Below are 14,550 nucleotides of genomic sequence, written 5' to 3'. Positions count from 1 at the left end.
GGGGCATGCTAATTTGACAGGTCGTAATAGGGAAATCCGCGGGGGATTTAAATATCCCCCTCGGCATTTAAATCAAAATGTCCGCCGCTTTTAAAAAAGCCGGAAAAGAGCGTCTACACTGGCCCCGATCCTCCGGAAAAAGCGCCCTTTTCCGGAGGCTCTTATTCCTACTTCAAAGTAGGAATAAGAGCCTCCAGAAAAGGGCGCTTTTTCCGGAGGATCGGGGCCAGTGTAGACGCTCTTTTCCGGCTTTTGTAAAAGCCGGAAAAAAGCGGCGGACATTTTTATTTAAATGCCGCGGGGGATATTTAAATCCCTCGCGGATTTCCCTATTATGACCTGTCAAATTAGCATGCCCCTTTCGGAAAAGGGGCCAGTGTAGACGTAGCCCTAGTGTTAGTTTTTTGTGGCAAGGACTGTCTTACTATCTGGGTGCATCTAGACTGGCAAAAACTTGCCAGCTGTCTATACTGGCCGCTTGAATTTGCACAATAGCACTGACTTTGTAATGTACAAAATCAGTGCTTCTTGCGCAAATACTTTCCCGCTCCCGCTCAGGGATAAGCCCTCTTGCGCAAGAGGGCAAGTGTAGACAGGCACCTTAATTTTTTGCGCAAGAAAGCCCGATGGCTAAAATGGCCATTGGAGCTTTCTTGCTCAAAAGTGTGTCTAGATTGGCACGGATGCTTTTGCGCAAAAGCACTTTTTGCGCAAAAGCATCTGTGCCAATCTAGACGTTCTTTTGTAGAAATACATTTAATGGAAAAACTTTTCCATTAAAAGTATTTCCACAAAATCATGTCAGTCTAGACGCAGCCTCTGTGTGTATAGAGCTGCGCCCAGTGTCTCACTTGGGGCCTCAAGTAACTACAGGAATAGTAAATCCTAATCCGCTTTTACCTCTGACATCACAGATTATCATCTTCTCACTAAGGCAATGTGAAAATGGCATGAAGAAACCTGAAGTACATTCTTGGCATCTCTACCGGGTGACCATCTGATATGGGACAGGAGTGAATGCCACCCCAGTTACCAAAGTTCCTTGCATTACAAGGTTCCTATCTAGGGCATTATGGGTACTTACAGCTGGGCCTGTGTGTCTCTGTTGTTGTCAGCTGTCACATAGCTTGCAACAGCTGATTTTTCCCTCCAAAGACTCAGCGGCTGGAGTCACGTGAATAGCAGACTTACAGCTGCCTTTTTTTAAAAATAAATATCTAGCCCCTGTGGTTGAAGAGAAAAGCTTGAAACATGTAACCCAAGTGCTCCCTCAAGCCTCTGTACTCAGAAGGCAAATAAGACTCCCCACCACACACATTTATCTAGTGTTAAAATCTCATTCTTCTTAAGCTCATCTTCTTGAGGCCTAGCTCATGATTTTTTTAAAACATTTGGGATCAGCCACCCAGTGTCTCAGGCATCTCACTTGAAGTCACTACAAGCCTAGGCAGCAAAGTTGGGTAGAGATGTGCTTCTTCCTCTCTTTTCTTTCCTGTGGAGTTTTCCCTCCTACAGCCGTGGAAAGGTAGGAAATCTTTCCAGCGGTTAAGCTGGTCCCCACTCCCACCCTGCTGGGCTTTTTAAGAGGCAGAGGGACGAGTATTCGGCTATGCCAACCTAGGCTGGGGTGTGCCAACCCAGCAATTGGCAGCGGGTGTCATGGCAAGGAGGGAAGCTGCCAACATGCATGTTTTCAGGAACACTTTGAAGTGCAATTATGAGTCTGAATGGGCAAGTGACTCTGGGAACGTGACATCTATTCATTGCCCAGACCCGCTGCCTTGGCCACACATCCCGTTCTTCATGGCAAACACCCCCTGAGTTTTCTGAATGCCAGGACTCTTCCCACCTGAATCCGTATCTGCTTACTTTGTGGGAAAGAGCAAGTTTATTAAACTGCTGCCGGCCAGGAAGAGCCCAGGAAGACACAAAAGAGCAAAGCCAGACAGAGTTCTGCCTCATACATTGTCAGTAACAGTGGCTGTCTATGGACCAATCCCAGGACCCTTACTGCTGGTGATAAAGCAAAGGGCACATAGGTAGATGTGCACTGCCAGAAGCAGACCAGTCTATCCAAGCTAATTATCTGCCCCTCCCCCCAACACCACAAATCCAAACACCTTATCATCTGTAATGCCTTTATCCGCACCCTAGACCTGCGGGGGCAGGAAGTGCTATTACCCCCATTTACAGACAGGGAAATCAAGGCATGGAGCATTGAAGTGCCATATCCAAGGCCAAGCAGGGAATCTGTGCCCGGGCAGGGGACTGAACCCACATCCCATGTTAGAGCCCCAACCACTGGGCCAACCTTCCTCACTCATCCATTGCTGTGCATTGTGAGGACACTGGGTTCCTAAAGGCATTTTGAGAAGATTTTGCAACTGTTTCTCTCATCTGAACAAACTGTGATGAGAGCAAAGGGTGGAGGCACAGGTGCCCTAGCTTATGCCTGGGTTGCCTATGGACCCTCTTGGAGGCCATCCAGGGAGTCAGGAACCAGGCGGAGGAACACAGAGGACAGGCCACTGTCTCTTTTGCCACAGGAATGGGGTGTTTGGAGTTGCTATGCAATTCAGAGAGTTCCCCTTATTTCAGGAGAATTCCTAAGTGGCTGCTTTGGGGGGCTCTTCTAAGCTGGTAAGGCTGCTTCATGACCTCTCCCTTAGTGAAGAATGAGGACGGGTGGAATTCAGGAGATCAGGCCCTTATCCTGAAGCTGGGACTGCACGAGAGGAGCCAGCTAGAGGGAGGCTGTGCTAGCCAGGTTAGTGCAAAGGGCAGGATCATGGCCAGACTAGCAGGGGGCTCATCTGCACCAGTTGGGAGCCTTTGCAGATCCACTGTTCTAATCTTTCTCTTGCTGTGTTTCAGGTTTGAATTTAAGCCCTCCGGACCTTCCGAAATGGAAGAGGATGAGGGGTTCAGCGACTGGTCCCAGAAGCTCGAGCAGCGCAAACTGAAGTGGGCCAGCGAGGGAGCACAAGCAGGGGAGCGAACGTCCCCCCAGGAATGGAGAGAGGCCCAGGAAGTTGTGCCTACTTGCAGAGGAGAAAGGTACAGCAGTGAAGGGGCTCTGCCAGAGAGGTGATATCTTGGGGAGCACAGCAAGGTGGGCGTGGGCAGAGCTGGGTCTGCAGGAAGGTCTAATCTGACAACGCAGAGACAATCAACCCACTATCATTTGTGCTGTTGTGGGCAGGCAAGCTCATGTCCTAATGCCCCAAACTTTGGTGATGGTCAGGGTCAGATGCAGCTTCCATGACTTTGGGGCAGACTGAAGGGCCCCTTATAGATCCCAACCCTGACTCCTGCACCCCATGTCCCCAGCCCTAACACTCCTCCATCCTACCACCCCAACTCTGTGCCCTGAGCCCCTCATATACCCTAAACACATCCTGAGCACCTCAGACACTCCAACCCTGACTCCTGAACCCCCATGTCTACAGCCCCCTGCCCTGAGCCCCTCATACACCCAAAACACATCCTGAGTTCCTCAGACACTCCAACCCTGCCTTCTGAACCCCACATGTCTACAGCCCCCTGCCCTAACTACTGCACCCCCCACTCCCCAACCTTCTGCCCTGTGCCCCCCAAACTCCGCCCTGCACTTAGATTTCTTACAGGTATTTTTGTATCACAATCTCTAGTTCCTGTTTTAAGGCTCCCCCCAAGCGGGGGCAGAGGGGAGGAGGTTGCGATAGGACAGTTCCTGTAAGCAATTTAAATTACTTTTACCCCTGACCATTAGAGCTGGTCCCTCCCCCCCACCGCCACTCCCAGTTGAGAGGTTAGCCCTTTAGCTTTAGCCAAGTCTAGACCCCCCTGTCCCCAAATCTCTCAGTTACCTCTGGCAAATCCCTCCCTGGGGGGCATCCGGATCAGAGCATCACAACTCAGCCCCATTGTTAGTCTGATGTTACTGGGGCTTTTGCTGAAAGTGTCTTAGATCCAGAAGCGTGAGAAGCTGCATAATGAACATGATGAAATATGGCTCTCTCTGACTCTCCAGCTCCGTTTCTTTTCAAACCCCTTGACTAAATCAAATCTAAAGCAACATCTCACTCCTGTTTAAGGGGCTAATCCTACTAATGCTCACCCGTGCTCAGCGTTTTACACAGCACTCACCCCATTGACTTCCATCAGAGTTGCAGGACTAGGGCTTTTATTACGAATGGGTCTATTTGCCCCAACCTCACCCTCCTCCTTTCCTTCTCTTTCTGTGGAGGTTCCTTGCTGGAAGACTTCAGCTCTGCTCTCTGATGCGAGCAGACCTGCATTTGCTTTGCTTCTACCTGGGAGCATTTTCCGTCTTTGTTGACTGGAAGTGTTGTATCTCATTTGCCCACTTTTGCCTTGCAACGCTACTTTAAAAAAAAAAAACAATTTGCATCTTTTTCTCTCACTCAACAAACAAGAGCGGTGTGAGGTGAGGCTGCTCTGCAGTTGCTGGGAGAGAGAAAATTGCAAACACCTGTGGCAGGTGAGGCTCAGAGGGGGGGGGGAGTGGCCAAGCAGCTGTCATCTGGAAAGCATTTAAATTCAGTCCCTGTAGCTCATCAGCTTCTTATTTGGAGGCTGCTGAAGTGATGTAGTAAAGGGGCAAGCTAGGGGGATCATTAGCTTGCTCCCTTGTTTGTGGGTGTAATTTGTAGGAACCATAAACCTGTAGCAAATTCCATTTTCCTTCCTATAACTGTGCTCTGTAAAAGCACTTCTTTTCCCTGCTTCTGCACTTGGAAGCCCTGTGTGGGCACTCAGGTATGCCTTGTGTTCTGCTTTCTCCCTGGTATTCAGCAGTTGTGCCTGCTCTCCATGCTGAAGGACTGTGACTGTCATGGAGAAGGCTGTTGAATCTCATTCCTGAGGTGTGCCTGGGATCCCTTCCTGTGGGAGTGATTTTCATGTCCTAGTCTTACATCACTGCAACGAGCAGGGAGAGTTGTGCTCTCCTGGATACAGCAGGAGTTGTGCCCGAGGCCTTGTATTGTTAGCTGTGACTTTCTCTGAGCTTTGGCGTTGGGGCACTGCGCTCTTGGGGCTACAAGAGCCACATTTGATTCTTGCTGAAACTGTGACGCTGATTCTGAATAGCCCCGGTAGGCAGCAGAATGGCTGCTTGGCTATGGGTATGTGGTAATGCGCCAGTGGTGGCAGTGTCAGATTGGCTGTCTCTGGTATCACAGCATGTGCGTTGGGTACGTGCTCTGCATAGCAGAGGTGTCGGGTTTTAATGCTAAAGCAGGCCTGTGCCTTAAGGGTGGGCAGACCTGACTGGCTGGGCTAGCTCTATCCAGAATTGGTTGTTACTGGAGCTGAAAGTCTTGCTGGACCCCTAGGCAAGTTGCAGGGGGTGCCTGTGAGCTCCTAGAAGTAGCAGGGCCTTGGATGGATGGGGCTGGCCTGAAGCAGTCAGCCCTGCCCAGGGTGTGCCATGCTCCCTCCCCTACTGCCAGCCCTTAAACTTGCCTGGAGCATGCCATGTAGTGATTTAAAGGTCCCAGGGCTGTTGCGGCAGCAGCAGCACCTGAGAGCCCTGGGGTAGCTGTCCCCTTTGTTGCCCCTCTCCACATTGGTGGGTCTGAGGGCATCTCTACAGTGGAGTGCAGCACCTGGGGCTGGCCAGTGTTAGCTTCTTTGGGTGAGAGTTTCAGGGCTATAAAACTTTCATGGCCCGGAGTAGAGCTGGCACCCTTCTTACCATAAGGTCAGGGAGTCTGTGCTCCAACCCAAGTCTGGAAAGCAACACTGCAGATTCATAGCCCTGGGACCCTCCGTCAGTTGGCATTGGTCAGCCCTGAGTGTTTAACTGCAGTACAGAGAGTCTGGTGTGAGAGAAACCATGATTACGGCAAGTGGGTATTTGCTTTTTCATCGGACGTATTAGGCCTGGCCCTGCGCAGGGGTCTCAGGAAGGGGGACCAGACTGCTGTGGCTGTATCTGGGAGGTGGGGACTCTACCCCGTCCCTTGTGCAACGCTGCTGTAAGGGAGGGGTAGAGCCAGCAGTAGCTGCTGCTTCAGGCAATGTCACAGTAAAACATGAGACCCCTTCTGTCCACTTGCTGCAGGGTCGCTAGCTGCCATTTCAAGGTACTCTAGTAAATATGAAGTGGAGAAAGCGTCTCTCTCCAGAGCACTTAAGCTTGCAGGAGCCCTGGCTCTTTTGAAATTGCTGGGCCCTGGGGCAATTGGCCACTTTGGGGATAGGGGAGATGAGTGGCCCTGGCTGTCCTGGCAGAAGGGATGGTGCCTGTGGGGGGTAGGCATTTGGAGCAGGCAACTGGGAGTTGGATGTCTTATGCATAAAGGGTTTGAAGCAGGCAGTTACGAGTAACAAGCAGATGTTACAATTGTTGTAATAAGGATACAAAATCCAGTGTCCCTGTTGAGTTCAGGGCTTTCGGTGTCCAGCAAAATTGTGCACCTGGTAAAATATAGGTGAGATCCAACCCACTGAACATTTGGATCTGGCCTGCTGTGGCCTTGCAGGACCCTTGGCCTTCCTGACTGCCACAGATCAAAGCATGCGTGGTTCTGCACAGCATGTGCTGTAAAGGGGGGGTGGGTGTCTCCATCTGCTGCTCCTGCTCCCCACACAATCCTCGCAGCTCCCAATGTCAAGAAACCAGCCAATGGGAGCTACAAGGGCAATGCTTGCAGCACGTGAAGACCCACTGCCCCGCTCCCCACGAGAGGTGCACTGCACAGAGACACATGCAGACCTCAGCAACTGGCTGCTTTGAGTAGCGTGTGGAGCTGTGGTAGCCAAGAAACCTGCCCAAGGGTCACACTAGACTGCCTGCTGGGAGCTGCATATGGTAAGTGCCATTCAGCCTGAGCCTGCATCTAGCTTCCTACCCCTCCCATACTTCTGCCCAGGTCACAAACCCCCTCTTGCACCCAAACTCTCCTCCTGCACCCTTGCTCTTGGACACAATCCTCTCCTGCGTCTAAACTACCTCCCAGACCCTGCACTCTCCCTACACCTCTCCCCTAGGTCAGAATCCTCATCTGCACCCAACCTTCAGCCCCTCCATTAATATCCTTAGAGTGTGGACCTTGATCATTTACTAATTCTTTGAGTGCCCCCTCACCCACAGCAAAAATTATTACTCACCCCTGATCTAAATTCGCAGGCTTGCCTTTTGAAGGTGTTCTGCAAGTTTCCCTTGAGGACAAGTGTTGAGGTCCGGTGTGCAGTAGTTGCTTTGTGAAAAGTTTGTCCAGTGATGATACTGCGTTTGTGTGGTGTTGCTTTCCTGTGTGCGCTCCCTAGAGTGCAGTGATTTGGGTTTTGCCCACACCATTGTTGCTGGGGCACTTGATGAGGTAGGGTCCACTGATCTGGAGAGGTGCATTGTGGGGGGGGGGGGGGGGGGAATGTATTTGATCATTGTAGCTGCCGAGATGTCTGCAGGTTTTTTATCTCTTCTGGTAGAGCCTGGTGCTTTGAATTGGTGTGTCCTGGTCTGTGAGGTGCTTGGTGATGGTGGTGGTGGTGGCTTGAAGGCTGTAGGGGGTTTAGGAGACTGATGTAGTAGACCGATGCGGAGCAAGTCTACAGAAACTAAGCCACTCCGCACTGGACAGGGAAAGATGGAAAGAAATAGTGAGGGAGGCATTGGACACCAATGGGCATTGAGCCCATGACTGTTGATGATGATGATTGATGATGAAGATCCTGAAATAAATCTTCCCATCAAATCTGAGTTGTAGTCATTTAATGATCCCATGCCACAATCCATAAGGGGTGTGATAAATGATAGCTAAGGGTGTGCAGTCAGTGGGTTCTCTCTCCAGCCTTCAAACAGGTTCTCTTGGGATATTTGGATGGCCCTTTCCATGATGCAGAGCTTTCTATAGTGAACACCGTGTTGTAGCCATGTTGGTTCCAAGTAGGGTGACCTGATTTTAAAAGGGACAGTCCTTTCTGATATTTGAGGCTTTTACTTATATAGGTGCCTATAAACCCCACCCTCTGTCCTGACTCTTCACACGTTCTATCTGGTCTCCAAGATGTTAGAGCTACAAGGTGCGTGAGTGACTCACATGCTTGTGTATTTTGTTTAATGAAGGCAGTTTTCAGAGTGTGTGGTGTATCTCAGACTCTCTCCGGAGCAAAGACTATGGTATGAGTGCCGGGCAGTGGATAATGTGTGTGGGGAATCTGGGCAGGATTTGTGGAGGCAAATGAGGGGACTAATGTGTTTCTTGTATCTTGTGATTTGACTAACCTGATCATGGTGTCCAGAAAGCTAATGCTGGGGTGGGAGTCTTCTAGAGAGTTGTGGTAGAAATTTGATGGCATTTAGATCTTCTGTCTGGAGGATGACAAGACTGCTTTATTTCAGGTATATTGGTTTTTTTGTGGTACACGTGTTCAGAAATTCTTCCTTGAGGCAGTCTGTGAGGAGGTTGGCATATTGTGGAGTCCTTAGTACCCTGGTTGTTCCCATGAAGGTGAAAAGGAAATGGATAGGTTTGTCAATGTGTGTGTTTTGGGGGTTGATTTCTGAGTGGTGAGGCAGACGGATGTCCCACCTTGTGTTTTGCTCAGACATGTTGCCACCTCCCAAAGAGCTCTGTGTAGCTCACATGTACTGTCCATCAACAGGTTGTAGGGATGTGAAATCCCATTTTAATTGGTTAAATGGGGGAGGTGGGGGGCGTGGCTGCAGCCAGGCTGGAGTGGTCTCTGACCACTGCTGGGTTGAAATAGTGCCCCCCTGTTGCAGGCAGGGACAGCACTGGCATCCCTGCTGGAGCAGCCCCTACCTATGGTGGGATCCCCCATAGGGCTGGAGCAGCCCCCTACACACAGCAGGCAGGGAGCTGTTAAACATTGACATCCCAAACACGTAGATATTGGTCTACATGCAGGGCTGTAGTGATGGTTTAGCAGACCTGGAGGCCAAAGACCTTTAGTGACATTGCGGGGGCGGCCTGGCATGAAGGGTGGCTTTGCCCTCAGCCCTGACCCGGGAGGCACTAGAAGAGATTAGTTCAGTTTCTGCCTGACTAACCTTGGGCTTCTGTATGGAGCCTGTCAACCAGGATGCAAGATGTGATGCAAACACTGGGGTTTAGGAAATAGGCCGCTGCAGAGTTCTCATAGTAACGATTCTTGGCTAGGAGTAGTCTGAACATAACCCAGTGCATTGGGAAAAGTATCTTTGAAAGAGACTTGTACTGAATGTGACACAGCCTGTAGTGCTGGTGCTCCAACAGGACAGTGCATGCCCAATGGGGTGGGGGGTGTCTGCTCTCTACACAGCTGCATTGCCGAAGCCTGTGGGTTTTAAGGCGATGCTGCAAACCTGACTGAGATCAAAAGCTCTGTGGGGCTCAGATGGTCTCTTCCCCCTCCACCGTGCATGGTAGGAAGTGGTTTGTGACTAAACTAGATGCTGTGGCTGTACAGGCGTTATGGTGAACACGTCATTTTTGTACCTGAGCCCTTTACAAATGCTGATGAATTGAGACTCTCGGCCTCGCTGTGAAGAGATGAGATCTGGGTTCTTAAATCCACTCCTTTTATGGGGAAGAGGGTAGATGCTGCTGGCAGCTGCTGTATGAACAGTTCCCTGCCCCCTCTGGAACCCCAGCAGTTCTGCTAGGAAATCTCCAAAATAGTCCTGAGTTAATTATTGACTTTTTTTCCTGGTACCAGCTACCCACGTGGAAAACCAGGGGGAACATTGGGTTTGGTTCCAAAAGTGTTCTTAGTGTGTTGGAATTTGTTATCAAATTAGAAAAGTTCATTGCAGGCCAGCAAAATAAGTGTGTGCATGAACCCCCACCCTCCACATACCCCTTAACTTCAGCCCAGTGCTTAGGGCAAACAGGTTATATACCACAGAGGGCAAGTCTGCATGAGAGGTTACATTGGTATAATTGTGTCTTGGGCTGTGAAGAACCCATAATCCTAGCGCACGTCTACACAGCAGGGCAAAAGCCAAATTAAGCTACGTGACTTGAGCTAAGTCAATTGTGTCGCTGATGTTGAAATAGCTTAGTTCAGCTTTTGGTTCTGTCTACACAGCAGCAAGTCGAAGGAAGAATGCTCTTCCTGTGACTTCCCTTACTCCTTGTGAAATGAGGGTTACAGGAGTCAGAGTAAGAAGTCCTCCAGCTCAACATTATTTCAGAATAATGGCTTGCAAATAACTCTGTTATTTTGGAATAATGTCAGTTATTCCGAAATAATGCTGCTATGCTGAGCTAACCCATGCTGAAGGCTATACCGGATTGAGGGAGGAGTTGGTCCATCGACTTAGTTACTGCCGCTTCGGGAGGTGGATTAACTACAGCAGGGGTGGCCAACCTGTGGCTGCAGAGCCACATGCAGCTCTTCAGAAGTTAATATGTGGCTCCTTACATAGGTACCAAATCCAGGGCTGGAGCTACAGGTGCCAGCTTTCCACTGGGCTGGAGGATGCTCACTGTTCAACCACCAGCTCTGCCCTAGGCATTATCCCCCTCCACCCTTTCCCCCTAGGATCCTAAGACTTCCTACCCTCTCCACTGAGCCTGTCACACCCATGTTTTACCCCTCCAGTGTCTCCCACAGAGAGAGCTGATCCCAGTGGGGAGGAGGAGGCACTGACAGGTGGGGCTGCCAGTGGGTGGGATGTGCTGAGTGGTGGTGGGAAGATGATCAGGGCTGGTGACATAGAACTGTTGCTCATTGGTAAACTCTGGCTCCTTGTCCAGTTTAGTCTGGCCACCCCTGAACTACACCAAGGGGAGAATCCCTGAGGATGGAATTCCTACTCTGGAGCAAGGACCTGAGTTCTGACCTTCTTCCTCTCTTCTTGCTGCTCCTTTCCCCACAGTTGAGTGTCCAACCTGCCACTGTAGGCTGTTCTGGGTGGGTTGCTCTCTTTCCTGACTGACTGTTCCATTTAATCTAAATATTTACTGTGACCGAGAGCGAGCTGGAGTCTCTAGTCTGGTGATGAAAGCACTTAGCGGGGAGGTAGGAGATCGGAATTCAAATCTCTCTGCCTGATGCAGAAGAGGGGTTTGAATCCACATCTCCTACCTTAATCACTCCATTACAGGGTGGCTCTCCTGCTCTCTCCTTGGCATGAAGAAGGATAGATTGGGAGTGTGCGAGCAGACGCTTGTTGAGTTTGCTGAGCTGAACTGACCCTTTTTCCTGGCCAAAGTTACGGGGTCAAATTCACAAATTAGTTTCGGGTTCATTCAAATGGCATCTTTCACCAAATAAACTATTTCTTTAAAAGTCACCATGTCTTGCTCCTCTGGGCCAGGAATTGGGGATAGAAGGCAGGATCCATGTTGCGGCTTCTGCTACTCCTCCACCAGGCCTTTCCCGTGACGGACTGTGGGGAAGAACACCAAGTGGCTTCTGTGGCAGCAGAAGAGAAGGTGCAGGACAAGTTGGGCTGAGCCTACTGTCCCCTTTCATTCCTCCCATTGTGTTGGGCCAAACTGTCACTTTCTAATGGTGCCCAAATCCTTCCTCCACTTCCCCTTTCACACTCTCCCACCTCTTGCTCAACATGCAGCTGTTGCTTAAACTCTACTCTGTAGTTTGCTGTACAGAGATGGCTGGCAACAGCTACTCTGAAGCCAAGTGAGGAGACAATGCCTGGGGTTGAGAAGGCAACCGGGCTGTGTACTTGATGTATCTGGCTTATCGGCTTGGCTTGCCTGCCAGTACTGGCATCCTGCCTGGATACTAGTTGTCTGTGCTAGTATCTAATTGAGGAGAGAGGCCTGAATTTGTTCACTGGCTTGAGTTGTGGTCAGTCCCTGACAGGCTTGCCCCCCACCAGAGATTGTTGTATGCTGGCTCTGTGGAACCCCTGCCAACACAATGTTGTTTTGTCCTCCTCTAGTGGGTCAGTTGGGTATAGAGGTTTAAGACCTATAATGCACTGCTGGTGGTGGCTGGGGGCTGCAAGCCAATTTAAATCATCTGGAGAGGGTGGCTGGGGAAGCGTGAGGGGATGGCAGGTGGGGCCAAGGGAGACATCCCGCTCTGAACTTATGTGGGAATATCCCTGGTACCTGGGCACCCCAGACCCATAGAATTCACCACCAAAGGACCAGCCACTTACCGCAGGTCAGCTGCAGTTTAGTTCTCACACAGTGCCTGTGGTCTGTCCTATGGCAAGCTGCACAGGAAGGTTTATTAAACAGGAAAAGGAAACGAGCTATTTACCAGGTTAGAGCAGAGACACATGCATGTTAGCCTTCATCTATAGAAGGTTACAAAACCTTCTATAAGCTAGCTGCAAGCTCTGCTTGTTTGTCATTAGGGCTAATGTAGGCCACGCAGCTGGGATCTCAGCTGTCTGTAGGCAGGTCTACACTTCAGTGCTATAGTGTCACAGCTGTGCTGATGCAGTGTTTTAAATACAGTTGCTCTTAGGCTGATTGGAGAGCTTCTCCCATTAGTGTTCACCACCTCAACAAAGGGAAGGGATGGTGAAATAGCCCTGTCCGTGCAGGGGGCTAGGTCAGAATAAGGACATTTCTGCTCAGGGATGAGAAAAATCCACACCTGTGACTCTAATTTTCTGTAGTGTAGACCTGACTCTTGCTTCCCCAGGGTGGAAGCAGAGTAGAGACCCAATTCCTTTTGCTTGGGTTTTTTATCTCCTCCTTGCCACATGCTTTGAGCTGCAAACTCAGCTGATAGGCGTCCAGTTGCATGACTGATCTTCACTGGGAGGAGAGCTGAACAACAGTAAGTCTTTTGTCCTCTTGTTGACAATTCCTCAATTGTTGCCGGATCCACCCCTAGCCAGTCTGGTATCGATGGGTCTCCTCTTTCAACGGGGTCAGAACAATTTATGTAGATGAACAGCTCTGCATGTTCATGTCCCTCCCACGCTGTTGGAAGCTTAACAATGGAACTGCTCAAATATTACAGTATGGAACTTACTTGTAATAGCTAAGATGACTATGCTGCTGCGGCAACTCAGAAGCATTCATTCTGACCACTTTGTTATCATTCTAATACCTATTTGATCAGCATTAACCCACAAATGAACCAAGTGGATTCTAGCTGCGCATCTGTTAGCGGCCAGTTGAGAGATGGAGATCTTGGTTTGAGCTGGCAAATGGCCTGCAGTGTCAGTCATTGGTAGTACCTGTAGAAAAAATCAAGCCACAAGCATCTTTCTAAAATAAAAGCTTCAAAGAAATATGTGCAGTGGGAACTCTGGGCTGAGGCTGCCTCTTAGAGATGGGATGTGTACCTAGCTTGGGACTAGAGCTGTTTGGAATCTTTATGCTTTTGGAAAAATGTAATATAACTTTCCTCCACCCGCCTCTTTTTCCTCCCTTGCCCTGTGTTTGACAACCTAGATTTAAATGTTTGGCTTTAACAGTGTTGGGTTTCCATTCTCCTTTGGCTGAATTCCAGTGGTTCCATTAGGGTTTACTAGTGGGGGCTGCAAGGGGCAGAGGAGAAGATCAAGTAGAAAAATGGAATCTGAAGAAAAAGGGAGCAGGGTGAGCAGACCTGCAGGCAGGGGAGTTCAGGTCCCTGTGTGTGTGTCTCTCTCTGTGTAAATGGTTCTTGTACACTACTGAGAAATACAGACCAGTGTTCCCTGTAGGCTGAGCGCTTGGTCAACCACCCAGGCGAGATTCAAATGCTGCCCAGCTGACTATCAGAGCACTCACAGCTGCCAGCGTGTGTTTCTATTGGTGGTGCACATCTGCACATGCTTCGATGCACATAACATTTATTCTGAACATGGATGGGAAGATTTTGAGCAAACACTGATGCAGACTATTTTGTAATCTAAAAAATGCAAGGGGAACAAAAGAACAGGGAGGGCAGGAAACTCCTCCAACTCAAGCTAGACTTGCCTGAACTCAAGTTAGCTCAAACTGCTTCAGAGTCAGAAGGGGTCTCTGTCACAGTCTAGTTGGGCAGGGGAAGCCCAGCTCGGGAGTACAGGGAGCGTGGGCAGGGATCTCTTCCTGCCAAATCCATCCGGATCTAAACATGTGGAGGAGTTAATTCTTGTCTTTGCAGTTGAGACAGGAGCAGGAGTTCTACAATTTACTTATCAGTCTTCCTCCATTATTGCTGTGCTGTGCAGGTCCTTTTTGGATGGGCCTTTGTGTCTGACAGGAAGGTTGACAAATCGGAGGCTTAAAGTGCTCTCTTGTCCATGTAATGGCAGCCTCTGGTATCTAGCACTGAGTTTGCTGTGGAAGTGGCTGGGTTGCTCTGCAAAAGTTGATTTCTGTGAGGCAACTTCCCATCTGAACAAGTATAATACATGGAGCCAGACAGGTGTGATAAATGGCCTAGGGCCTAAGCCACAGCTGGCTGAAAGAATCCCATTGACTTAAATAGGCTGTGGGTCTGTCTGGTGCTGCTGAAACAAATGTGGACTAGTGGGCGCAAACTGGACTGGGAATCAAGGAGATCTGACTGCTATTCCCAGATCTGCCTGTGATCCAGTCTCTGTGTCTGTTTTTTTTCCCCCCTTCCACTCTCAGTCTGTTTAGACTGCAGATCCCTGCCCTGAAGAACGATCTCTTGCTTTGTTTG

The 14,550-nt window shown here is 49.8% G+C and overlaps 1 protein-coding gene across 6 annotated transcripts in view; it reads left to right on the top strand.

The window, feature by feature from the left end:
• LSP1 (lymphocyte specific protein 1) overlaps window positions 1-14,550 on the top strand; it is a 94,601-nt gene that overhangs the window by 53,633 nt on the left and 26,418 nt on the right. For all 6 annotated transcript variants that reach the window (XM_075928153.2, XM_075928152.2, XM_075928155.2 and 3 more), the window contains one exon: window positions 2,875-3,057. In XM_075928153.2, the coding sequence (XP_075784268.2) occupies window positions 2,875-3,057 (183 nt within the window). The remainder of the gene's footprint in view (window positions 1-2,874; window positions 3,058-14,550) is intronic.

Source organism: Pelodiscus sinensis, chromosome 5 (assembly GCF_052426305.1).
Source record: "Pelodiscus sinensis isolate ZL-2025 chromosome 5, ASM5242630v1, whole genome shotgun sequence".
Classification (NCBI taxonomy): Eukaryota; Metazoa; Chordata; order Testudines; family Trionychidae; genus Pelodiscus; species Pelodiscus sinensis.
This window is presented reverse-complemented; position numbering and strand designations above follow the sequence as displayed.